Raw genomic sequence first — 25,386 nt, 5'->3', positions numbered from 1 at the left:
TCCCCGCCCCACCCACAAATGTGCCAGGCTCCAGTCACCCGGGGACCCCAGGGAGCCAGACGGCAGCCACCCTGGCCAGCTGCTCTGTGGTCTTTCTCATTTTAAGTCCTCCCAGTGACCGCAGACAGGGCGCCGGCCACGCTGAGTGCCACGTGCGCTGTTCAGGGTGGCGCTCTGTCCCCAGTGACACAGGAAGGAGCTGGGGCACTGCGGCCTCCACTCCCGCCTCCCTCCTGAACCACACCCCAAGCGTGAGGCCACTGTCCCTGGACCCCTTCCTGTCAGGACATCGGCCGGGGTGGCCCTGTGGGGACGGTGGCCCAGCCCGGGCTCTGCCACTCACCCAGCAGCTTCTGCAGCACCTGGCCGTCGTAGAGGTCCTCCTCCAGCTGCTTCACGATGATCCTGTCCTCCACCAGCACGTCATTGACCCAGTCCAGGAGGACCTGGGGGAGCAGGCCGTGAGCCAAGGAAGGGACGGCCACCCGCGCAGCCCACACCACGATGGCCACCGGACAGGCCTCTCCCAGCCCACGCAGCCCGCGCACCTGCCCTGGAGGCCGGGGCTGCCCAGGGAGCTTCCAGCGCCGGGTGAGGACGTGCCCCCTTCCTGCCGGAGCATGAGGTGAGGTGACAGTGCCCTCCCTCAGCAGGAGAGACGGTGGCAGGGAGGCGGGGGCACGGAGTGAGTGCTGGTACTGCCACCCCCGGCCCCCAGGCAGGAAGCGGCCGTCAGACACCCTCCCTGGCCCCCCCCAGGGCTGCGGGAGCCCCAGGCTGTGGCAGGAGGGTCAGTCTGGCCTCTGGCCAGCTCGCAGCCCCTGCTTCCTGCAGCACTTTATAAAACAGCTTTAGTGAGAGACGATCCACTGCCACACCGTCAGTGGGTGTGGTACGACCTCAAAGTCGGGCAAAAGCCCCGTCCACTTCAGGACCTCGCCACCGCCCCAAACAGAAGCCCCGTTCGCACTCAGAGTTGCCCCATCTGTCCCTCTCGGCCCCTCCCAACCAGGACCTGTCTTCTGTCCTGTGGCCTCAGGCTCCTGGCCTTCTGGGACGGGCTTCTCTTCCTTCTTCCTCCTGTTGTCCAGCTCTGCCCACGTTGCAGCATGGGTCCACCCTGTTCCTTCTTTATGGCTGCATACTATTCCACTGCACGCACGTGCTGTGGACCCTCTCATCCGTCGCTGTGCGTTTGGGTCACTGCTGCTGCCCTTTGGTGCTGTGAAGAGTGCGGCTGAGGCCCCCACGTTCCCGTCTGCCTGTGGAGGTGAACTTCCCTCTTTCCAGGCAGCCTCTTCCTCTCAGGCCTTTTCTCAACAGACTCCCCCACTGGGCTCCGGGTGGTGCTTTGGGGCTGCTTCTGCTGATTGGCGGGTCCCGGAGCAGCGCTCCCCGGCCAGCCCTGCCTGCAGCAGCCCTGCTCCCAGGACGGGAGGCGCAGCCTGAGCGGCCTTGGTCGTCCACACGTCCCCCGGGCGAGCGAAATGGACAGAGCCATCTAACTGGCCCCAGTAACCTCTCTGAACGGCAGTGGCCGGCCCCTCCCAGAGATGACACAGGGCACAGTCCAGTCCAGGACCTCCCAACAGGCAGGAGGACAGAGCCGGCCACACCACCCTGCCCTCCTGGGCCCCGTGGCTGCCCACTGCCCTCCGGGTCTCTCCTCTCCATCACAGCAACCTCTGGCTCCTGGCTTCTGTCCTCCACTCTGTCCACGGCTGTGGTCTCCTCGAGGGGATTCTCCTTGGGGACCACCTGGCCTCGGCCCTCTCTGTGCCCTCCATGACCTCCAACGCTGTACCTAACCCAGACGCCTCTAAACACACACACCCTCCTGCCTCGGGATCCGGGGGCCCCTCCAAGTCAACCCCTGAAGGGGCTCCTTTTCCAGGACAGATACAGGACCAGCACCCAGGAGTCCCACGAGCCTGGGCCCCAGAACCGACTCCCGCAGCCACAGCCCTGAGACCTGCACCCAGGACCCCGGCCCGATCTGGGCCCTGCATGAGGGCTACTGCTCTCCTCCTCCTTCCTTCTCTTCTTTCAACTTGTGTTTTATTTATTTATTTGTGGAAAGGGGCAGGAACGGAGCACAGGGGGGGCCCAAACAGACAGCAGGACCGCTGACCACACTCTGGGGAGGCCTCCTGGGCCCACAGACCTTTGGTTCCCAGGCCTGGCCCAGGGCACCGTCCCCCGAGAGGATGTTTCTGCAGGAAGAAGCTAAAACCTAAAAACGATATAAATCACATCTGGATCCTGCCCTGGGCCAAGCCCAGACAGAAAACAACAGAGACCAGAACCAGACCCGTGCCGCAGACCCAGCGGTCAGCTCCGGGGAGAGCCAGCCAGCGCCAGCTCAGAGTCACCGCGCCCGGGAGCTCCCGGACCATCCGTCTTGTCTTCTGCTCTGCACAAGACCTTTTAAAGGTAGCACAGGGCGTTATTTTTAGGGACGTGCTCATTTGCACACCCGGGTCCCGCGGGTGAGTGTCCAGGACATGGATCAATCATGTCCTCGCGGTCACCTTGGTTTTATGAACTTGCTTTAACTCGAGTAAAAAATTTCTTCCTCCTTCGTTCCTCCTGAACCGCCATCGGGTCTGCAGTCGGCCTCCGGGGGTTGGGACTGTCATCTTCTCACCCCTTCCAGACGCGGTCCTGGCCGCTGCGCCCACCGAGGACGCCCGCTCACGGTGCCGGGCAGGAGGCCACCTGGGCTGGCAGCTGGGGGCACGGCAGGCGCCTCCGTGAGGCCCCGCAGCCCCAGCCTCAGCCCCAGGTGGTTTCTCCCCAGACGCCAAGGGGAGGAAGACCGTCCAGTGGGCTGGGGGACACGCTCCGGGGTCCAGAGGGGCGGCTTCTGTCCAGCACGCGGAAGTTTCACGTGGTTTTTCTTCAACTCCAAACACACACTGTTCCCAGCACTTCTCTGACTCTCTGTCCCCCAACTTGACAGTGACCCTAATCACCCAAACTGGGGTTCCACAGGTTAAGAGCACCGTCCCCCCAGGCTGGCCCCACTCCCTAGAACACCTGCCCCTCTGCCCCTCAGACGGCCGGCGGGGCCTCCCCACCCTGGGTCGGGTCATTTCAGAGACTGGCCTCCGGAATTCAGCAGAGCTTTACAGGGCTGGCGATTGCAGGGCACGCAACATTGAAAGCATCATAACGTCCATTAGGGAGGGATGGAGGGCGCGGGGTGGGCACAGAGTCCAGCCCCCTCCTCACACCCCTCCTGGGGCCTCACTGACCCCCATTCCCACTTGTCCAGAGCTGCGCTCGTTAGGCAGCCACAGGGCCACCGGGAATCGGGCTCCTCGCGCCTCCCCAGAGGTCCAGTGTCAACCTCCCATTATCTTAAAACCGGGACACCCTAATCTGCCTTGGTCCTTGAGCAAGGTCACCTACATTCAATGTCACTGCAACATGGGGTACGCTGGCAAGGAAATTGTCATACCTACTTGGCTAATGGCTCCCAGCATCATGACTGGTCAGCCCTCCAAGACCAGCCCCCATCCTGAAGCTGGCCCCAGCAGCAATCAGGGGTGGTCCTAAGGGCCCTGCGGGAGTCCCGGGAGACCCTCTGCCCTAGAGAAACCCAAGCATGGAGGAGCCCTGCGCCGGCCATCAAGGACGAAGGCCAACGCGGCTCTCCATCTTCCCCCGGCGTGAGAGTCTTCCTCGGCTGGAGGGCTCGGACCACTGTCCTCTTTGGAGAATCGTTAAAAATACAAAGTGCCTCATTCGTGAGGCCACCTCCTGCCCGGGCAGCCCTTGCCGTCCACCCAGAAGGAGTTGAGCTGTGGAAGAAGCCAGACTCATCGACGGGGCAGCAGCGGCCAGGACGGGGAAGACGTCCAGGTGGTCTGTACCCCGGAGCCCACGCCAGTCCCGTTTCTCAACAGGCAGCCGGGCCAGCAGCGTCCCTCCGCTCCTGCCTGCCCTGCTCCTGGCGCCCGGTGGCCTCAGGAGCGTGAGGGTGCCCAGCACCTGCCCAGCTCCACCTGCACCCGAGTCAGGATCTGGACCTGGGAGCTGACCCCAGAGCCACCGTCACCCCTTGGCACCACATCCCAGGGGGTGTCCCCCAGCAGTCTTGGGACTGTCCCAGGACCCCTGTGGATACCCTAAGCTGTTGAAGTCCTTTGTTTTTTTGGTACCACGAACTGAACCCCGGAGCTCTTTACCACTAACCACATCCTTAGCCCCTTTATTTTTTATTTAGAGACAGGGCCTCCCTGAGTGGCATAGAGCCTCGCTAAGTTGCTGAGGCTGGTTTTGAACTGCCATCCTCCTGCCTCAGCCTCCTGGTCCCTGGGATTACAGGCGTGTGCCCTGTGCCTGGCTGAAGCGCCTTCTTTTAAATACTGTATTTATTTGCGTGGAACCTACGAAACCCTCCCGTACGCCTGGAAGGGCCTCTAGAAGACTTACAAGACCTCGCCGGTGTCACTGCTAGTTCCATATGGTGACACTGGACTCTTCAGGGAATAATTTTAAGAAAAAAGGCATTTGTATCTGTTCAGCACAGACGTCGCCCTCTTGGCCTGACCAGGTGGCACACTTCAGCAACAGTGCAACATTGTTTCTAGTATTTTCCACCCAGCTCCCGGCCAGGGAGGCGCTCATTCAGGCGAGGTGGGCCAGGAGCGAACACCTGAGGGGTCTCTATCCGCAGCCCCGGGGGAGGGTCAGGGGGACCGTGTGGGCGCGAGGCTCACACACAATACGGGTTCTCTGCTCCGTCAGAGCCATGGCGTCTGTGTCTTGGGGAAGAGTTCCAGGAGAACGGGGCCAGAGCTGGGGACTGGGGACTTGGACGCTGAGGCAGGTGTCCCCAGCACACTTTGGGAGCCAGGGGGCAGCCAGCCACCTGGGGCTTCGGAAGACCCCTGGCTGAGCACCCGGTGGCTGCCCGTCTTCAGCAGCCCTGTCCACAGGAGCGCCCACCGTCAGGCCTCACCTTGACCAGCTCCTTGAACTTGAGGTCCTCCCTGGAGGTGGGGTCGATCATCGTGCGCTCCTCATTCTCCTCTGCCGGGGACAAAAGGCCACATGTCTGTGAGCTGGCAGGGACGGGGCGGCCAACTCCCACACATAAGGCCCACAGCCGGGGACCACCCTTCTAAGTCAAAACCAGACCACAGAGCGTGGGGAGGGGCCTCGCCCAGGGGACAGGGTCACATGCACCGTTCTGCCCCCACCAGCCCAGGCCACCACCACGGGGAGAAGGAGGCCGGTGCGTCCACTGGGGCCTGGCACAGCAGAAAGGGCCCTGCCCTAGAGAGCTCCTGCGGCCGCTGGGACGGTCACCGAGGGCCGGTGGCAGGAACACAGGGAGAGGTTTGAGGTGTTAGTTGGGAAAAAAATTATCCTGCAACTTCGGATGTAAAACAGCCCAAACGAGAAATGTCAGAAATAACGACAAAAAATGACGCCGGACAGCGACGCCCCGGCCCCATCCTGACAGTCCTGACCCATCCTGACCGTCCTGACCCGTCCTGACCGTCCTGACCCATCTGACCCGTCCTGACCCGTCCTGACCGTCCTGACCCGTCCTGACCATCCTGACCCGTCCTGACTGTCCTGACCCGTCCTGACCCATCCGACCCATCTGACCCGTCCTGACCCGTCCTGACCCATCCTGACCCATCCTGACCGTCCTGACCCGTCCTGACCGTCCTGACCCGTCCTGACTGTCCTGACACATCCAGACCCGTCCTGACCTGTCCTGACCCATCCTGACCCGTCCTGACCGTCCTGACCCGTCCTGACCGTCCTGACCCGTCCTGACCATCCTGACACATCCAGACCCGTCCTGACCTGTCCTGACCCATCCTGACCCGTCCTGACCTGTCCTGACCCATCCTGACCCGTCCTGACCGGCTCCCTGTGTTCTGGCTCCTCCCCCTGGACTCCGCCTGGACCCCGCCAAGCCAGGGGGAGTAGGCGGGGCAGCGGGAGGAAGCAGGACCCTGGAGGGAGACCCACAGACCTAGCCAGGACAGGAGGACGCTGACCGGGCAGGAGAGGAGCCTCAGGCAGCCCTGTCCAGCTGGGGGACCTGGGCAGAGGGTGTGGCCAGAGGCCCAGGGTCCAGAGCTGGGAGAGGCCACAGCAGCCTCCCCCTTAAGGAGAGGGAAAGAAGGTGAGCAGAGGCTCAGGCAGGACCAGGTGCCCTCAAGGCACAGGCGGACGGCCAGGAAGCCACTGAGACCAGGATCCAGGGCCAGACCAGGTCCCACGGGGCAGAGGAGCTGTCCACGTCCATCAGTGAAGCTCGCCCTCACCCAGACGCGATGCAGACTTCACAGCAATAAATGTCCAACTCACAGACTGGGAAAGCTGTTGGAACCCGCCGACCAGCGACTGGGAGGGACACTCAGGGCCCTGCCCAGGCTGCAGCAGCCCCCTCTGTCCTGGGATCAAGGTCGGCACCTTCCGGATCCCCTTCCCCAGCTCATTCCCAGCTGTCTCCTCCAGCCTCCCTCTCTCCCCAGCCAGCCTCACAGCCCAGGGCTGGCCATGCCTGGAGAGCAGGCGTCACCCCACCCAGGCCCAGACCCAGCCTCGGCTCCAGCCCTCCGTCCCCAGGGGACAAGGTCACTGCTAGTGACCACCCTCCAGGCCCCCCTCCAGGTCCCCCCTCCAGGTCCCCCTCCAGGACCCCCTCCAGGTCCCCCTCCAGGCCCCCCTCCAGGCCCCCTCCAGGTCCCCCTCCAGGTCCCCCTCCAGGCCCCCTCCAGGCCCCCCTCCAGGTCCCCCTCCAGGCCCCCCTCCAGGCCCCCCTCCAGGCCCCCCTCCAGGCCCCCCTCCAGGTCCCCCTCCAGGCCCCCCTCCAGGTCCCCCTCCAGGACCCCCTCCAGGACCCCTCCAGGTCCCCCTCCAGGCCCCCCTCCAGGCCCCCCTCCAGGCCAACCCTCCAGGACCCCCTCCAGGCCCCCCTCCAGGACCCCCTCCAGGCCCCCCTCCAGGTCCCCCCTCCAGGCCAACCCTCCAGGACCCCCTCCAGGCCCCCCTCCAGGACCCCTCCAGGTCCCCCTCCAGGCCCCCTCCAGGTCCCCCCTCCAGGCCCCCCTCCAGGTCCCCCTCCAGGACCCCCTCCAGGACCCCTCCAGGTCCCCCTCCAGGACCCCTCCAGGCTCCCCTCCAGGACCCCTCCAGGCCACCCCTCCAGGTTACCCTCCAGGCCCCCCTCCAGGCCACCTTCCAGGCCCCCCTCCAGGTCCCCCTCCAGGCCACCCTCCAGGCCCCCCTCCAGGCTCCCCTCCAGGTCCCCCTCCAGGCCCCCCTCCAGGTTACCCTCCAGGCCCCCCTACAGTCCACCTTCCAGGCCCCCCTCCAGGCCACCTTCCAGGCCCCCCTCCAGGTTACCCTCCAGGCCACCTTCCAGGCCCCCCTCCAGGCCACCTTCCAGGCCCCCCTCCAGGCCCCCCTCCAGGTCCCCTCCAGGCCACCCCGGCTGGCGGCAGAGAACTCAAGACACCTGCAGCCCCAGGGCCCACGGAATGATTCCAACAGCCCAGCCACCGGCCTGCCCCACCCAGCAATGCTCAGAAAGCCACCAAGGCTCTCCCCTCGCTCCCCCCCTTCTGTGAGGCCTGGCACTGCCCAGTGGCCCTGCCCGGTGGCCCTGCAGGGCTTCCCCACCCCTGAAAGTGAATAAACCTAATGGGAAGAGGGGGCAGAAAGCTGGGGGCTTGCTCTTCCCTGTGGACCCCCGACCCCCACCTCGACTCCGACCTGGACTCCACACAGAGAGGGGGCTCCAGCTGCAGCCCACCTGGGTCCTTCCCTCGTGGGTACAAATGCTGAGGACGAGGGGTCCCCGCGTACATGCTGCCCAGCCAGCCGCAGCGCCACGGCACAGGAGGAAAGTGACCTCTCTGTGCTTACCCCAGGGACACGGGGACAGGTGGACTCCCAGGGCCCATCGGAGACACCAGGCGTGAGTCTACCACACGTCAGATGCAGCCACCTGACCCAAGACACAGGAAAGGAGGGACACCTCAAACTGCACCTGGGACACCGTGTCACCTTGTCCTGGGCCACCTGGGTACACGTCACAGCCTCTGCCCAGGACCTTGCCAAGGGAGCTCCCACCCAGGGAACGTGTCCTGACTCGGCCCAGAGACCCCCTGCCACAGCGCCTCCTCTCCGCGGCTCTCCTCAGGGCCTTTGCTCCGACACCCACACTCGGGGCCCAGCCCAGCACGGAGCTGACCACCCAGTGCCCCTGCACTTGAACCGACTCCTTGATGGCCCCTTTAAACCCAGGGCTTCTCTATCGTCTGCTGTGTGAGGTGGGACCTGAGCGTCAAGAGAGCCACTGGTTAGATGCCAGCAATTAAGATGGGCACAGGGCTGCCCCGGTCAGGGCTCCAGGTGAAACCAGAGGTCCTCGGTGAGGTCAGGCGGGAGGACGCAGCTGAGGCCACGCAGTCCCCGAATCCCTCCCGAGTGTGGAAAGACAAACGCACCAGCCTGTGGCAAGGACAGCCACAGCCCTCGGGGAGTCTGACCGAGGCCAGAGCTACCCACCCAGGCCGCTTCCAGGCCAGGACACCCCCGCCCGCAGCGGAGACCCCCGTACCTAGCTGCGTGTCTTCAGGGTGAATATCCACCGAGGCTGGGTGCATCGGAGAGTTGATGGCACTTTTGCCTTCTTCCTGCAGGTCACTCACTGTTGAGGGAAAACGGAAAGAAAGGCCTGTCAGCAGGAATGGACCAGCACGGCCCCGGCACCGACCGTGGAGGGGAGGGGAGCTGGCCGACCCGCCACCAACATCAGCCAGTGCTCCCACGGGGCCCACGGTGTCCGAGGGAGAACGTCCCAACCCAGACACGTCCAGCACTCCCCCCACACCGGTCAGCTCCCAGCTGCCACCGAGCCCGGCCAGTCTGTGTTGGCTGCTCCCTGGAGCCCGTGACTAAAGCACAGAAGCTTCTGGATGCTTCCAGATGTTTCCAGGGGCTTCTGGACCTGCCCGGAGCTGCTGGGGCAGCACTTGGACAGCGGCATCAGGGCTCCTGGAGGCAGAGCCGTCCCCGTCCCCACTTGGAGGGCCCTGTGCTGTGCCGCCAGATGACAGCACGTTCTTCCACGGTCCAACCATGGCCGTCACCCCAGCTGCACTTTGGATGGCAGACTCAAGCCCAAGACCCGGAATCGGGGGGCGTGGGGTGCAGTCTGGGCACCCGCCATCTTTACAGCAGAGAACCTCTGGGATCCTGTAGTCCCTCATCTCACATCACAAGCTGGTCTTCTCCACTGACCGCCTCCAGGGACAGCGCCGGCCACTCTGCCCAAGGCCCCTGCTCCTTGAAGGAGCGTAGCCAGAGTAAGAGCCCCTGCCTCAGACCTCGAGCCTCTCAGACCTGGAGACTGAGCTCCCCGCCTCCCAGCAACCGGTGACAGGTGGCCCTGGGATGATGGCTCTGGGGCCCCGCCCTGGCCACCACAGGACCCCAAGCCAGTCCCACCAGCACTTTCAGATAAAACTGTCAAAATTCCCAGCCCCCAACCCTCCTGGGCTGCAGGACATGGTGGGCGTCAAGTCCCAGCCAAGGGCCCGGCCGCGCCAGGCTGCAGGCCCCCTGTGGGCCCCCCGTGGGGCAGACACGGCTCCGGCCTGGGAAAGCCGGCAGCAGGGAGGGGCCTCTGAAGACGTGCCACGGGGGGAACCAGAGAGGCCGCCACTGCCCGGGGCCCAGCGTCCAGGTGAGGACCACAGCAGAGCCCCAGCTGTGAGGGGAGGAAGGCACCAGCACACCTCGCGGGCTGCTGGCCTCCCGGTGTCCGCCCAGGAGTGTGCGGGGAGGGGAGCCCCCAGATCTCCCTGAGGCGCTCTCCGGGTCTTTCTTTGGGATTGGGAAACGGGATACCTGGGGGGTTTGCAGCCCTGGGGTTGAACATCAGCCCTGGGGACCCACCCTCTGCCCCTCACAGGGATGACAGCAGCGGAACCCCACACCCCTCTAACGTCAGCACAGGCCCGGACACTTGGCTTTTGGGAAGTGCCCATCCTACACCCCCGTCCCCAGCAGCACGATTCACAACAGCATGTGAGGATGGCCCAAGGGTGCAGACAGACGCAAGTGAGCAAGGTGCAGGGGATCCCCACACAGGAGTACTATTAAGCCTTGAAAAGGAGGGGATCCCGACACCGGCCACTACAGGGTGTGCCTCGAGGACACGATGCCCAGTGGAACATAACCCAGGCACAAGACAGATGCTGTGGCCGGAGTCCCCCCACGTGAGGCCACGAGGAGACCCAAGATGGCACAGAAGGGTGCTGCCAGGGGCTGGGGCAGGTGCCCACACGGGCTCCTCTTGGACGGCACAGAATCTCAGTTTGGGAAGACGGAACAGTCCTGGAGGAGGATGGCGGTGACGGCACCAGGATGGGCGCAACTTGACGCCCCGCACGGGGCATTCGGAACGCTCGGGGCTGGACGGCTCAGTGGCACCTCTGGCTCCAGGCCAAGGCCCCCCACGCTCTGTCCCCAGCACCCATCAGAGTCGGGAAGGCAGGCGTCACGTATTTTATCAAGTACCTAAAGGGGCCGCTCCCGGGGTTGCCGACGCTGCAGTCTGGAGGCGACCTGTGCCCGGCCCCGCGAGCACAGACCCCGCGGCATCCTGAGCAGACCCGGGCGCTGGCCCCTTGGACCCCCAAGTCCTCGCCAGAGCTCTGAGCAGGAAGCTGCCGTGGTGAGTCCCGGGTAGCCACGGGGCGAATATCCGGGGTCTGCAGTGTCCCCGCCGCCCCTTCCTAGAGATGCCGCGAGCCCCCACGGCCCCAGGCCAGTGGGAAAGACACCAGTTTATCCCTGTTTCCACTACAGGATTAGTTACAAAGGACGTGTGACTCTCAGGGTCTCAGACGGCAGAGACCCCCATGTTTGCAGCGAGGTGAACGAGGGTCTGCAGGGACCATGGGCTCCTCGGACCCAGATCCCCAGCTGGTGTCACAGAAGGGGACAGAGGAGGCCAGGAAGGTCCCCTCCATCCGAGGCCAGTGTAATGGTCATGCCGACGGGAAGAACAAAAGACCAAGGTTTCCTTAGAATAAGGTCTTGGAGGTGGGCCCTTGGGCACAAGGGAGCCGCGAGAGCCGCCAGGAGGGGCCACAGGTCCTCTCGGTCCCCAGGGCTTGCTGCAGGCCGTCGGTCCCCAGCTCCACACACAGGGAGGAGGGAGTCGGCTTCTGCAGCACAGGAGCAGGCCAGGTGAGGGCAGAGACGTCTCCACGCCGACCTTGAACCAGGGCCACGCTGTCCTTGAACCAGGGCGCCCGTGACCTTCTGGAGGAGAAATGCACTCCCACCCTGGTCAGCCGCACGCCCGGGGCCTGGTCTGCAGGACGCCCTGAGGGAAAGGGTGGGGGGAGGACAGCGCAGACCCCGGGCCCACGGCATGCGCCAGCCTGCACTGGCCGCCCCAGAAGAGTCCCCGCACCTGGCCAAGCCCCAGGTCCCGACAGGCGCGGGTGGCAGGAGTACCACCCACAGAGGTGTGAGGAACAGGACGGTCCCCGCACACGGCTGGAAACACAGTCCACGGTGGCAGGCACAGCTGTGGACAGGGCTCCCTGGCGTGGCCCCAGGACACCACAGACAGGGACAGGGAGGCGAGGAGGTGACTTCGTGGGAGAGCCAGGGAGGCTTCCTGGAGGAGGCAGCAACTGCCGAAGCGGGACCTCTGTGGAGCACCAGGGTCACAACGCAGAGCCGCTCCCGGAGGGTCCTCCAGCCTGCCGCCCCGCCACGCCTGGGATTTCCAGGGGACAGGCCCCATCACTGACGCAGCGTCCCTCCGAACGGCCTTCCAAGGACCCAGCCAACCTTTGGAAGGAGGCTCCCCCGGCCGAGGGCTGGCCCTGCCCGTCCGGCTTCCCCGTGAGCCCAGGAGTGGTTGGGACTTAAAGTAATGGTCCATTTGTCAGAAAGACAGTACCCCACAGAGGGGTGCCAGCTGTCCTGGGTCACAGAGAAGGACGGGCGCAGCCAGGGAGCGGGCACAGTCCCCGCCCAGCCGAGCCCGCAGCCGGTGTCAGGGATGGACGCGACTTCATGAGGCCCTGATTAAGGGGGAATGGCCAAGTCCGTCCTCTGGCCTGTCCTCCTGAGTGTCCACGGAAACCCCACACCAGCCAGGACAGAGGCCCCAGAGGCTCCGCTGCACCAGGGCTCCCTGCAGAGGCAACGCTGGGGTCAGTGGGCAGCCAGGGAGGGACGGTGGAGAGGCACCAGGACAGGGGGGAGAGGGGGAGGGAGGAGGGAGAGGGCACATGGAGGAGAGAGAGGGACATGGAGGAGAGAGAGGGCACAGGGAGGAGGGAGAGGGGGAGGGAGGAGAGAGAGGGGAGGGAGGAGAGAGAGGGCACAGGGAGGAGGGAGAGGGGGAGGGAGGAGGGAGAGGGGGAGGGAGGAGGGAGAGAGGAGGGAGAGGGGAGAGAGGAGGGAGAGGGGGAGAAAGGAGGGAGAGGGCACAGGGAGGAGGGAGAGGGGGAGGGAGGAGGGAGAGGGAGAGGGAGGAGGGAGGGGACAGGGAGGAGGGAGAAGGACAGGGAGGAGGGAGAGGGAGGAGGGAGATGGGACAGGGAGGAGGGAGAGGAGGAGGGAGAGGGAGAGGGAGGAGGGAAAGAGGACAAGGAGGAGGGAGAGGGGACAGGGAGGAGGGAGAGGAGGAGGGAGAGGGAGAGGGAGGAGGGAAAGAGGACAAGGAGGAGGGAGAGGGGACAGGGAGGAGGGAGAGGAGGAGGGAGAGGGAGAGAGAACAGGGAGGAGGGAGAGGGACATGGAGGAGAGAGAGGGGGAGAGAGGAGGGAGAGGGGACAAGAAGGAGGGAGAGGGACAGGGAGGAGGGAGAGGGACAGGGAGGAGGGAGAGGGAGAGGGACAGGGAGGAGGGAGAGGGGGAGGGAGGAGGGAGAGGGAGAAGGAGGAGGGAGGACAGGGAGGAGGGAGAGGGGACAGGGAGGAGGGAGGGGACAGGGAGGAGGGAGAAGGACAGGGAGGAGGGAGAGGGAGAGGGAGGAGGGAGAGGGAGGAGGGAGAGGGAGGAGGGAGAGGGGACAGGGACAAGGGAGGACAGGGAGGAGGGAGAAGTACAGGGAGGAGGGAGAGGGAGAGGGAGGAGGGAGAGGGGACAGGGAGGAGGGAGAGGGAGAGGGAGGAGGGAGAAGGGACAGGGAGAAGGGAGAGGGAGGAGGGAGAGGGAGAGGGAGGAGGGAGAGGGAGAGGGAGGAGGGAGAGGGGACAGGGACAAGGGAGGACAGGGAGGAGGGAGAAGTACAGGGAGGAGGGAGAGGGAGAGGGAGGAGGGAGAGGGGACAGGGAGGAGGGAGAGGGACAGGGAGGAGGGAGAGGGAGGAGGGAGAGGGAGGAGGGAGGAGGGAGGAGGGAGAGGGGACAGGGAGGAGGGAGAGGGGACAGGGAAGAAGGAGAGAGGACAGAAGGAGAGCCAGGGGCCGGAAGCTCTACTGGGACAAGAGCCCCATCTGCACGTCACCGTCACCTTGGAGTCCACCTCCCTGGTCCAGCCAAGGATTGCAGGTGGGACGACCGGGCTCCACCCCAGGTCTTCGAGTCTCCAGGCAAAGCCGGACGGTGGGTTTGGTGTGGAATCTCCCAACGCACAGCACCAACAAGTAACTCAGACCCAGGGACACCAGGGTCAGCTGCAGTCTCAGGTGACAGCACCTGTCCAGCAGTGGGAGTGGACGGAGGACCGCTGGTGCTCCTGAGCACCTACTACGTGCACCTCCCATGCCGTCCATCCGCCTCACCTCCCGACAGGTGTGTGGGGGTGCCTGGTGCCCAGCCGACGCCCTCTGCTACACGTGAGCCCGGAGCCAGGGCCCGCCCACCCCTAGCTGATGGTGCCCTCACCCCCCCCCCAGTCCTTGAGCCTACCCTGCGTCAGGCCTCGGCTCACAGCCACCTCCCACAGGGAGCCCTCCTGGGCGCCCCTCCTACCCCAGGCCACTTCTGCCCAGCTCGTGCCACCCAGAGCTGTAGCCACCTCTTTCCTGGACCCTCCCCGGCCAGTGCTGGCTCAGCTCCTGCACACAGTAGGTCAGCATATTTTGGAGAAGTTGCAGAATAACAGGCACAGAAGATGGAAGCCAGGCTGGGGGAGCTGTCACCCTGAGTGAGCCCCGTTTCCACGGTGGATGGGACCTGAGGTACCTGAGAGAGGTCACAGATGGAAGGAGGGGAGCGCGGGCCTCCTGCTCCCCACCAGCCCTCCCCTCGGCCTGCGCCAGGGCGGGCGCCTGCCTCTAGAGCCCCGAGGCTCCACCCAGACTGGACAGATGGCAGGAAGCCCCCTGCCACCCCCCCGCCAACCCCCTGCCTATCGGAGTCACAGGGGCATAAAGAGGAAGGGGTCGAGCCCTGGAGCGGCCCCTGGAGGCCGGTGGACAGCCCCATGGACACTCGGGCCCCCGCAGGGTCCGACTTTGATCTCTTTGGCTCCTCTCCTTGGTCCCTTTTATTTATATATTTATACCCAGGCTCTTCCCAAAAAAGGCTTCCGCGGCTTCTTTCCTTTTATTTCCTCCTTTCAACGTTATCAGGACCCCGGCCGCGGCTGGGCTGGCTGGAGGAGTGGGGACCAGGCGGGCGGGGACCACGACCTGGCCCTGCAGAGATGGGTGCGAGGGTCTCGGGGCCCGGAGGTGGTGCTGGGCGGGGTGGCCGCAGGCCCGCGGGGGCCAGAGCAGCGATGACTCCGTCTCCGGCATCTTTGTAACTGTGTCACGCTCTGCCACCTACGGGGACCTTCTGTGCCATATATACCCTCCTTGGCTTCACAGAGAACAAAAGATCATGGGCAGAGACTTCAGGGGGCCCCGGCTGAGCCAGGATCAAAGAGGAAAACCTGCAGCTCCCCACCTTCCCCCCATCACAAGGCGACCTTGAAGAGCAAGAGCAGAGAGCCACCTCGACGGGGACCGAGGGACGCTCGGGCAGCCCTCTCCAAACAGCCGCTCTGACCCTCCTCAGAGGGAACGGGCTTCGGAGCTGCCGGGGATGAAGAGCCCCCTCCAGTCCCCCCTCTGGTCCCCCCTCCGGTCCCCACTCCAGTCCCCCCTCTGGTTCCCATGCAGAGGCAGGAACCCCAGGGCACTGCTGCTGGGGGGCTGGCCGGGCCTCTGCCGGGGACAAGGGCTTTCTATGAACTCTCCACTTCCATGGGCGCTCAGAAGTTATAATTTATCAGAATAATTAAACTCATCAGCCGCGGAGGTCTTCTTAACAGCCGTTCTAAAAATAAACCCACTGTGCTTCACGCAAAGATCTCGCTGCTCAGCGGAGTTAAAATAAGACCCAATAAAATCTAAATGAGAGTGAAACCCTCGGCAGACTCAGGGCTGGCAGGACACTGCTGGCCATCTTTTCTGACATCCAAGGAGGAGTGACGGGAGGAGGCTGTGGGGTCCACTTCTAGCCCCTCATGCAGCCCAGGGCCTTGGTCTGTGACGCCGGGCCTTCCTGGGAGGTCAGGAGCTCCAAGCTCATCTCCAGGTTCCCAGGACCACAGAGCAGACCATGACGTGCACCAGCCAGGTGGACGGCCACGGGCCAAGAGCCGCCAGAGGAGCCGCTGTCCTCGACACGGACAGGGGAGAAGAGCGAGAAGACATTCCCCGTGGCAGGACGCCATGGCAGAGCCTCTTCACTCTCCGTGCATTCCGGCCTCGTCACTCGGGTGTCCCCGTGGTGAGCTTGGTGCCCCCGTGTGCCCTCAGCCCTCTGTGATCTCAGTTTGTGACTGCGCTACGAGGCCACACAATGCGCCGTTCCTGTCCCAGGCCGGAGGGGCGGCTCGGCCCAGCGTCTGGTTTGTGGGCTTTTCTACAGGACACGGCCTCCCCTTCCCACTTCTCAGGACAAAGTAAGTCTAGAGGCTAAAAAGAAAATGAGATTCAACAGGGCGCCACCCGAGCCAGGCAGCAGGCGCTACTGACCCCACTAGAGACCGTCCTCATCGGGGGCCAGCAAGCTTCGGGCAGCGTGACCTTCAGATCTCACAGAAGCCTGGCCAAAGGCGGGCCCGGCCTCACCCGGCACAGGCACTGCGAAGGCCCACAAATGAAGGCTGCTCTAGTGGCCTCCACCCCACAGCCTGCCTCCACCCCCCAGAGAGGCCTGTGCAGAATCAGCAGGGAGCCAAGTGCGGTCTGCGCCACCGTGAGGAAGGCCTGACACAGCAGTCCCTGGGGGCGTTGGTCTAGGCCCCCCCCCCCCGTGGACACCGGAATCTGGATGCTCAGGACCCACAGGCGGAGGAGTGGAACGTCTGCAGAGACCCTGGGCCCGTCCCCTCCTGGGCTTTAATTCATCTCCACACCATTTACAGCTCACAAGCAGGGTGCAGTGGCCACGCCTGTGATCCCAGCAGCTCGGAGGCTGAGGCAGGAGGATGGCAAGTTCAAAGCCAGCCTCAGCACTTAGCAAGGCCAAAAGCAACTCAGCGAGACCCTGTCTCTAAATAAAATACAAAAGGGGCTGGGGCTGGGGCTCAGTGGCTCAGTGCACCTGGGTTCAATCCCTGGTTCACAAAAAAGAAAAGAAACTAACACAATGTAAAGGCCACGTGAATAGTCGTTCTGCTGTAGTATTTATAGAATGGTCACCAAAAAGTGCAGGTGCGGTTTTCCTGTCAATTTCTTTTTTTCTTTTTTTTTTTTGGTTCTGGGGATGGAACTCAGGGACTCTCGACCATGGAGCCCACCCCGAGCCCTGTTTTGTGTTTACTTAGAGACAGGGCCTCACTGAGCTGCTTAGGCCCCCCACAGGCGTGGCCACCGTGCCAGCTGGATAGTTTAGATCCACAATTGGTCAAGTCGCGGGTGCGGAACCCACTGAGGTGGCAGCCGACGGTGTTTATGTTAAAGATCCAACCAGCAAACTCGACGCTGCCTCTCTCCGTGGAGGCGCCTAAACGTAGAAAGAGGAAAGGAGGAGCACCCCAGGGAAGGCGTGGCAGGTGGGGGCAGGCAGGGCCGCTCGCGTCCCTTGAGAAACAGAAGTGAACTGGAGGAGGGGAAAGGGACGCTCCGCAGGCGCCCGCAGGGTGCAGCCAGGGCCCAGGGAGTCAGCGGCCTGTTCCCTGGGGGAGGACCCAGAGTGGGTTAGCCACAGAAACGACCTGGTGCCCAGAAGGAGGCCGGGCCTCCCCTGCGCAGTCAGGCTCCGGGGACACAGAGAGCCACCAGGGGAGGGAGGACCCAGCGGGAGGCCTCTGGCTCAGCTCACCACGTGTGACTGCAGGTTCTGGTCACATGTGACTCCAGGACCCGTGTGACAACCCAGGTCTCAACACAGTGTCAGAGCCCAGAACACAGAAGGACCCACGGGCTCAGGAGGCCCCACACCTCGAGTCCTACCTGGGGACAGTGGGAGCACTCTACCAGGATGGCCACTGCCCCACAAGCCTGTCCCACCCTCGCCGGCTCCCCCTGCCTCACCCCTCTGCAGGGGACTGTCCTGGACACCACTGGTCTCCCCCCCAGCAACCCTTCGCCTTCCCACCAAACAAGAACCGACTTCCCCTTGAGGAGAACCAGCCCCTCCTGCCGCGGGTCCAGGCCCCAGGAGCCACAGGGTATGCTCCCAGGACGGGCACGGCCTGGCTACAGCAAGGAGATGTCACTGGAGATTGGGATGGGCCAGGCTTCTTTCCCACTGGCCTTCACCCAGAAAGGATACAGGGTCCAGTTGTCCCCCATCTTACCACCTCACAGAACCTGGAATGAAAGTCACCAGGTCAAAGGAGCCGAGAGAAGAAGAGAGCAGAGTGCAGTGACACAACCCGTGGGCTGGATCCAGCCTTACCTGAGGCCCGCCACCTGGGCCTTTCAGTCAAGTGCACAGGGTACTCTGTTCTTAAGTCACTTAGAGCTGGATTTACTGTCATTTGCAAATGGAAGGAGTCTTTCCAACCCTCAAGGCTGGCCATGCCACTCCCTGGTACAGGGCACCCCCTCGAGCCCACCAGCTCCATAATAAAACCCCATCCTTCTCAGTGGTCCCCAGAGACTCTTAACGAGCAGCCCCGCCCCTCATCTGTCCAGCACCTCCACATCCTCCTGCCACACAGCTGACCCAGGCCTTCCTGCAGGCCACTCCTCCACACCTGTGCCCGGCCGCCCCACCCACTGAGCTGCCCTTGACCTTGCATCAGCCCCCAGCTCAACCTGGGCCCTCCACCCCCAGCCCACCCCCAGACTTGTCTGGGAAACCTTCTCCACACGCCCACGTCATGGACTGGACCTGGAAGGTCCACCTGGCTCAGGTGTCGGAGGCTCCGTCCCCCGGCAGCCGTGCCCTGAGGCGGGGCCTGGGGAAGAGGCCAGTCATGCGGCTGCTGACCTCAGGGCGGATTCTTCCACTCCGGTCACAGCTGGACAGGCCGAGTGGGGCCTCCCCATGAAGGAGCCTGCGGCCAGCTCCCCAGAGTGAATCTTCCCTCCTTCCCGGGGACTTCCTCGGGTTTTTGTCGTGGTGACAGAAAGCTCAACCCCCTTCATACCCCCAGGGGGACTCGGGCCAGCTCTGGAGGCCCACCCCCCCCCTGTGCATGTGACCATCACAAACTCCTCCCCCGCTGGGCAGCGAGGGGCCCCGCCTCCCTGCCCTGGGCCAGGTGCCCTCCACGTCCCCGTCCCCGTCCCCCCACAGAAGCGCCCAGGGTGCGATTCCAGGACACACTCAGGAGTGAAGGGCACGTGACCCCGGGGAGATGGCGCTGGGCGGGGAGCCTCAGTGGGCAGGGCCGGGCAGGGCTGACGCTCTGTCCTCGCGCCTCCACCGCAGCCACTGACCCGGTGGAAGGAGGCCCCATTAAGACCCCATTAGCTGGCTGTCGTGGGTCACCAAGAGCCCAGTTACTGTGACGCGGCCACGCATGGTGGCCTCCAGACTCAAGGGGAGGGTCTGCTCCGTGACGAGGACTGAAGGGCACAGGCAGCCCTCGGCCCTGGGGGCGTCCGAAAGACGACCAGGACAGAGAGGCCACCCAAACCCGGAAACTCGGTCTGAACACCACGAGTTGCTTCAGTACAAAGATAAACAGGCAGCTGAGGCTCCGAGGCCGCGGTCAGACCCGAAAGACAGTCTTTTTCTCCCCCCTCTGTCCCCTGGGGGATCCGAAAAAATGTCAGAACCACAGAAAAATGAATCGTCTGTGGGAAGAATGAGAAGAGAGGCTCCGGGTGCTGGTGAGATGGCAGGTGGAGGCCGGGGTGCGAGGCTGACGTTACTGAACAGGGCTGGGGCTTTAGGGATCAGACAGTCACGTGGTCATTCAGACAGAAAGCCAGGAAGGTCCTCAGGGGCTGAGCTGTGGTCACACCTGAGGGAGGGCAGGTGCGGCCTCCTGGCTCGCCTGTCCAGCCCACAGGCCCAAGGAGTCGCCCCTCTACCAACAGCCCCTTCCAGGCCCCTGCCGCCTCCCAAATCGACCCACCCCCACAGCCTCACGCACTGCCCACCACCTGGCCCTGCCGACCTTTCTAGCACCTTCTGCTCACGATGACTGAACCTGCCGACCCCACCACAGAGCGTGGCCACCGTCCACCAGCTCAACCTGGGCCCTCCAGGGGCACCATGTCCTGCAACTGCTGCAAGGACCCCACAGGCACAAGTTCACTGTGACTTGTGCCACATGCCCCACCCCAGTCCAGGGTGGCACCGGTCCTCAGGAAAGACCAGGGGTGCCTCATCTCCTCCGCCCCCTCCAATAAGGATCACTCAGTGGCCACCTGGACGCATAGGAAGGCATCTGCGCAGAAGAAGCCAGTGGCTGGTCTCTCGGCCCCTGCTGTCCTGTCATGGGCTCCCACCTGTGTCACAGTGAGTCCTGGGCAGGTGATTAAGGTCACCCACTCAACCTGGGCTCCCCCGAGAGGAACCAAGCTGGTCCCAGGTCCCAAAGCTCAGCCGTGTGCAGAGTGGCCCCATCCAACACTGCTCTCCCAGGGCCGTGCCCAACGTCACCCACTCTCCAGGGCCGTGCCCAACGTCACCCGCTCTCCCAGGGCCGTGCCCAACGTCACCCACTCTCCAGGGCCGTGCCCAACGTCACCCGCTCTCCCAGGGCTGTGCCCAACGTCACCCACTCTCCAGGGCCGTGCCCAAGGTCACCTGCTCTCCCAGAGCTGTGCCCAATGTCACCCGCTCTCCCAGGGCTGTGCCCAACGTCACCCACTCTCCAGGGCCGTGCCCAACGTCACCCACTCTCCAGGGCCGTGCCCAACGTCACCCGCTCTCCCAGGGCTGTGCCCAACGTCACCCACTCTCCAGGGCCGTGCCCAAGGTCACCTGCTCTCCCAGAGCTGTGCCCAATGTCACCCGCTCTCCCAGGGCTGTGCCCAACGTCACCCACTCTCCCAGGGTGTAAGCTTCTCACAAGGTGGGCGTGGCCAAGCCTGGGTCACCTGGGTTTGCCACTGGCCACCACCACAGACTCCAAGGCCCCGGAGGCCCCGGGGCCAGATCCCAACAGAACAGCAACTCTACAGAGAGCCCCGCATGGCCCTGGACAGCCAAGCGGCACAGCACACCTGGCACCAATTCCAGAAAGAGCAGGGCGTCCCAAGTCCCCAGCAGACGCACCCGTGGCTGTCCAGGAGAGGGAAACCAGGGCCTGGGGAGCCACAGAGGCCTCGAGGCTCTCGGTCCCTCAGACCCCAGAGGGGAGACGACGCGGGCAGCAGTGTGACCGCCTGGGGGAGGCGCGGCTTCCTGGGGCTGAGCGCCATGTGGTCCACTCCCACCTCGGAGCAGTGACTGGACACACCCTCAACAGCCCACGTCCGCCTCCCATTCCCCCCTGACCGCAGGCTCCAGGCCCAGGAAGCCTCATCTGGCCATGAGCATCTTTGTGCCCAGGGTCCTCCAGCGCAGCCCTCTGCTCCCTTGGCCAGGGGAGGCCACCCCGGGCACGTCCCTGCCACGCTGTGGGGAGACTTCAAAGCGATTTCAATCACTGGTCCCGGAAATCGGCCACGAGGTTACAGGAAGGGGAAAGGGTGTGGGAGGAGGAGGGGGTCAGGGTGGGAGCCTGGTCATCCAAAGGCCAAGGTCACCGTCACGGCCCCTCTGAGCCACTGCGGGAGCGGGAGAGGCCGGCGCCAGTGGGGAGACGTGGGCAGGAGCCCGTGCTGGGGCCGGAGCTGCGGGACTCCTGTTAATTAATCGGATCAGCCATGTCCTCAGGTGCCCAGGGAAGTCCAGAGCCTGCTCTGCTGAGAAAATAAGGAGATTAAGTCATTAGATCGGAAAAAACTGTAAATTAAAAAAAATGGACTCCGAGGAGCCCCTGCCTGGGAAGGGCCTCTGAGCAGGAGTCGGAAAGGCCGGAGGACGGCGCCCTCTAGTGGCCGGTCTGCGCCTGCGGCGGCCAAGCAGGGCGGACAGCAAACCCTCCGCCAGGGGAGAGCCGCCTGCGAGACCCCGCCACGGCCCAGGTGCTGGCCGCTCTGTCCCCACTCAGACACGCACAGAGACCACAGGACATTCCATCCGGCCCTGCCCGGCACGGACAGCTCCACCCATCCCAAATGGACACAGGACCTCTGCAGGGAACCCCAGGGTAGGGACGGGGAGAGGGCTGCCAAGGCCCCTCCCTGCCCTGACCAGGGTGGCCACCCACCCCCACTCCCCGGCACCCCCCAGGTGGAGGCCATCTTGCCCTGCTGCTGGAGGGTCCCTTCCTCTCACTCTGTGTGGGCGACGCGTGGCCCCCAGCCCCGTGCCCAGGGCTCCTGGCGAGATCCTGAACCCCCAGATCTCCCTTCCTGGGCCTCTCTCGGGAACTCCCTGAACTTCTTCTCCATCTTTTTTTGCCTCTGTGGCAGCCTGGACAGTGTCCCCCCTGCAAAGATGTCCATGTCCTGATCCCAGGAGCCCTTCCATGGCACAAGGGGCCCAGCACGGTGGTTAAGAAGGGCCCGGGGTGGCCGGGAGGCGGGTGGCCCGTGGGCCGGGCGGTGGGCGGACGCAGGGCTCGGAGACGCAGGAGCAGGACAGAAGCAGAGGGAGACGGAAGGGTGGGCCCTGGCCCCACGGAAGGGACCTCGGGGAGCAGGGAGGGTCAGGGACACAGAGCCCCCCAGAGCCTCCAGGGAGGGGCTGCGGTCACCCAGCCGGGACCTCTGCCCTCCAGCACCGGAGGAGAAGAGGTGCCAGTTTCAACCCTCGGGCTCCACGGGGACCTGCTTCCTTAGGGGAGGGGAGGGGAGCCCCCCTGCCCCCTGCCCCCTGCCCCCTGCCCCCTGCCCGCCTTCCCAAGGGCCCAGCTCTCTGGCTACAGCAGTTATTGAAACAGACGTGACCGGGCCACACAGGCAGAAGGGACCTTGATGGCAGGAAAGACAGGGCTGACCTACACAGTGGAGAACCACACGGTGTCCCCATGGCTGCTGCAGGTCACAGCCCCGTGACACAGAGCCAGGAGATGGACGTCTGAGCAAATCGGCAGAAATGCATCTTTTTTATGTGCAGCATCAACAGCACAGTGTCCCCCGGGCAGGATGGGAAGCCACGTGTCCCCCAGGGCTTCCCAGGGTGGCTTAGCACCACAGGTGGAGGCTGCCTGAGGCGGAGGCGGCCGGCTGTCCCCCGGCCGGCCGTGCGTGGGCTCTCAGAGAGCAGCCAGGGGGCTCACTGCTCATCTTTCCAGCCACACCTGTGCCCCACGAGCCGCGCCATGAGCCGCCCCGTGCCCTGGACCTTTGTGTCTCTGTTCTCAGGAGCACCTCCCTGACCCACTGACCAGCCAGCACAGACGTCTCCTCCACCCCACGACCCCCTGGGTTCCCGGGAGCCGCCGGGCGTTTTCAAATATGTGCGCAGGCCACCGGCTCTTCCCTGAGGATGGCGTCCATGCACCGAAGTCAGAAAACACCAGCCAGAGTCAGAGTCCCGGCCCTGGGCAGCACCCGGGGGCTGAGAGCCGCAGGACCTCCCTGTCTCTCCCAGAGGGGCCACAGGGCGTCCCTGAAGTTCACGTATCAGAAACGTCACCCCCAATGCCAGGGTCAGGAGGTGAGGCCTAGGAAGAGGTGACCAGGACAGAGCCCAGGACACCTCTGCCCAGGTCAGGGCAGCGAGCTCGGAGGCTGCAGCAAAGCTGGGGCGTCCCCCTAAACCCAGGGACGTCACGGCTCCTGCACCAGCCAAGTCCTTCAGGAGACACCGCCACGGCCTCAGGGCCCCGAGCGCCCAGAGGGCAGCAAGTCCTGCCTGGCCCATGAGCGTCCCTCCCGCCCCAGGAAGAGCCCGAGCCTGGGTCACCTCCTCACGCCTGTTACCGATGGACTTGTCCCTGAAGAGGCTCGGGAGGAGGCGCTCTTGGGCCCCACGTGCAATCTCCTGGCCGCTCGGGTGCGAGGGAGCCCCTCGAGGGAGGCCCAGACACCTACAAGGAGCCCGCAAGGAAGCTCCAAGGGCAAAGTCGGCCCGTGAGCGAGCTCCCGGATGGACGGACGGGCTCCGGTCCTGCTCCCCACAGAACCCTTTCCCTAAGGTCCAGCAGCAGAGCTCAGGAGAAGGAAGGGGCCTCTGTCACGCACCTGGTCCCTGCCAGAGCACAGGAGGAACTGAATCACCCTCATCTCACCTGGTCCTCAGCAAGGCCCAGGGGGCAGCCTGGGACATCAAGACACTGACCAGAGAACCGTGATCCTGGGAACTCCTGACTACCATACCCGTTTGCTGTGTGACCTCAGGCAGGTTAGTTAATCTCTCTGGGCTTCAGTTTCCTCAACTGTAACAGTTGTTAGGAGGATGCAGAAAACTTGGCTCACATCAGCCACACCCATGTCCCCATCTCACAGGCACAACGGGGCACCAGGACCAGGGGGCAGTGCGCACAACGGACACTGAAAGTGACAGAGCGGGACTCGCCCTAGGCCTTCCCAAGTCACAGCGCCTCCCACTGACTGCAGCTTCCACAGAACAAGACAGCAGCGAAGAAAAGCCAGACGCCGGCCAAGACGGCCAGCTAAAGGGCAGGACGGGACCAGGGATATGTCACACCAGGCACGCAGGACCCTTGCCCCTGGGCCTGGGCTGCACAAGACCACATCGTGCTCCCACTAGCATCCCGCACCTTCCTGGGAAAGGGTCAGTCCGGGGTCCCTTCTTGCAAAAATTAAAATTAAATCACACCACCACCACCACCACCACCCCACCACCCCACCCCCGCACACAGAGGGGACCGAGGCTGGCCCGGGTCACCTCAGCTGAAAACCAGAAGAAAAACACGCAACTCACTGGCGGGCGCAGCTGCAGGGTGTCAGGGACGCTGCAGGGCTCTGGGGACAGGCGGGTGGCAGCGGGAGTCGGCAGGGCAGGCGGGCACACATGGCCATATATGGACCGACCACCATGACTTGCAACCCAAGGAGGCCCCGGGGGGCTGAGAGGAAGGCGGCCAGCGATAGGCCCTGCTGACCACAGCGCGGCTCTCCCACCTGCTCCCAGCAGGCGGCAGGATGCTCCCGGGAGGACCCACAGCCCAGGGGAAGGCAGGCAGGGCCACCTCGAGCCACCGGAGACCCACCTGGCTGGGGGGCACCTGAGCTGAGCTGGACTCCAGCCGCCCTCCAGGGCCGGACGGGGCAGCCGAGCAGAAGGAGCCCGGCTGGCAGGGGTCGGGCCTCGCCCCCAGGTTGTCAAGCACAGGGAACAGCCAACACTCGGCTGAATACTGTCACCCGGTTTCCATGACGACAGAAACCAAACACCAGAAACAGACACGGAGCCAAGCGGAGCAGTCCCAGGGCTCATTCACCAAAAGAAGCTTCTGGAAAGGGGAGCAGGCGGGGGCGGGGGCAGCACCGTCAGCCAGGCGTGCACCCGAGCCTCCTGTCCTGGGCACTGGGCACCTGGGCTTCACAGCCACCACTGGCCAGACAGACCTGCGCCTGCAGAGCAGCTGACGAGGAGACCAGGCCAGGCACCCAGGAGGACACCGGGTCTCGCTGACTGTGATCCCCACGGCAGGGGTCCCTGAGCCACAGGCCAGGTCCTCGGCTGCGCCCTGCAGCCACCTGTGCAGTGACACCCAGACGTGGCCAGCCTCCCCACCCGGCCTCCCGGGAGCACGGGACTCTTGGTGCCGAGTCTGAACGGGGCACCTCACCCGCGCCGAGCACCAACCCTGCACAGAGCCTCGCCCAGGGTGTCAACGAGGAGGAGGGCGACGCTCAGCCGAGGAGAGTCCAGCGTGTGAGCACAGCAACCAGGGACACACACGTTCCTGGGCTCAGCACTGCGGCCGCACGGCGTCTCCAGCCCGCGGTGCAGCGGGTGTTCGCGCCAGCATCGCAGCAGCCCTGAGCTCGCCCTGCGCAGGGGG

The 25,386-nt window shown here is 64.5% G+C and overlaps 1 protein-coding gene across 3 annotated transcripts in view; it reads right to left on the bottom strand.

Moving 5' to 3' along the window:
- Nucleotides 1-25,386, bottom strand: part of Parvb (parvin beta) — a 79,200-nt gene that overhangs the window by 30,267 nt on the left and 23,547 nt on the right. Inside the window, exons 1-4 of one of the 3 annotated variants that reach the window (XM_046429161.1) lie at nt 24,300-24,322; nt 8,600-8,689; nt 4,970-5,040; nt 344-446 (exon numbers count right to left, since the gene is read on the bottom strand). In XM_046429161.1, the coding sequence (XP_046285117.1) occupies nt 344-446; nt 4,970-5,040; nt 8,600-8,689; nt 24,300 (265 nt within the window). In that variant the 5' untranslated portion in view covers nt 24,301-24,322. Of the gene's footprint in view, nt 1-343; nt 447-4,969; nt 5,041-8,599; nt 8,690-19,864; nt 19,887-24,299; nt 24,323-25,386 lie in introns of those variants that run through there. The other 2 variants (XM_058574271.1, XM_046429160.1) reach the window with 2 other exon arrangements.

The sequence above is a fragment of the Marmota monax genome, unplaced genomic scaffold (assembly GCF_021218885.2).
Source record: "Marmota monax isolate L192 unplaced genomic scaffold, Marmota_monax_Labrador192_F-V1.1 WCK01_AAM20220418_F8-fsc00051, whole genome shotgun sequence".
Lineage (NCBI taxonomy): Eukaryota > Metazoa > Chordata > Mammalia > Rodentia > Sciuridae > Marmota > Marmota monax.
The sequence above is the reverse complement of the archived record's forward strand: the minus strand, read 5'-3'. Positions and strand labels throughout refer to the sequence as shown.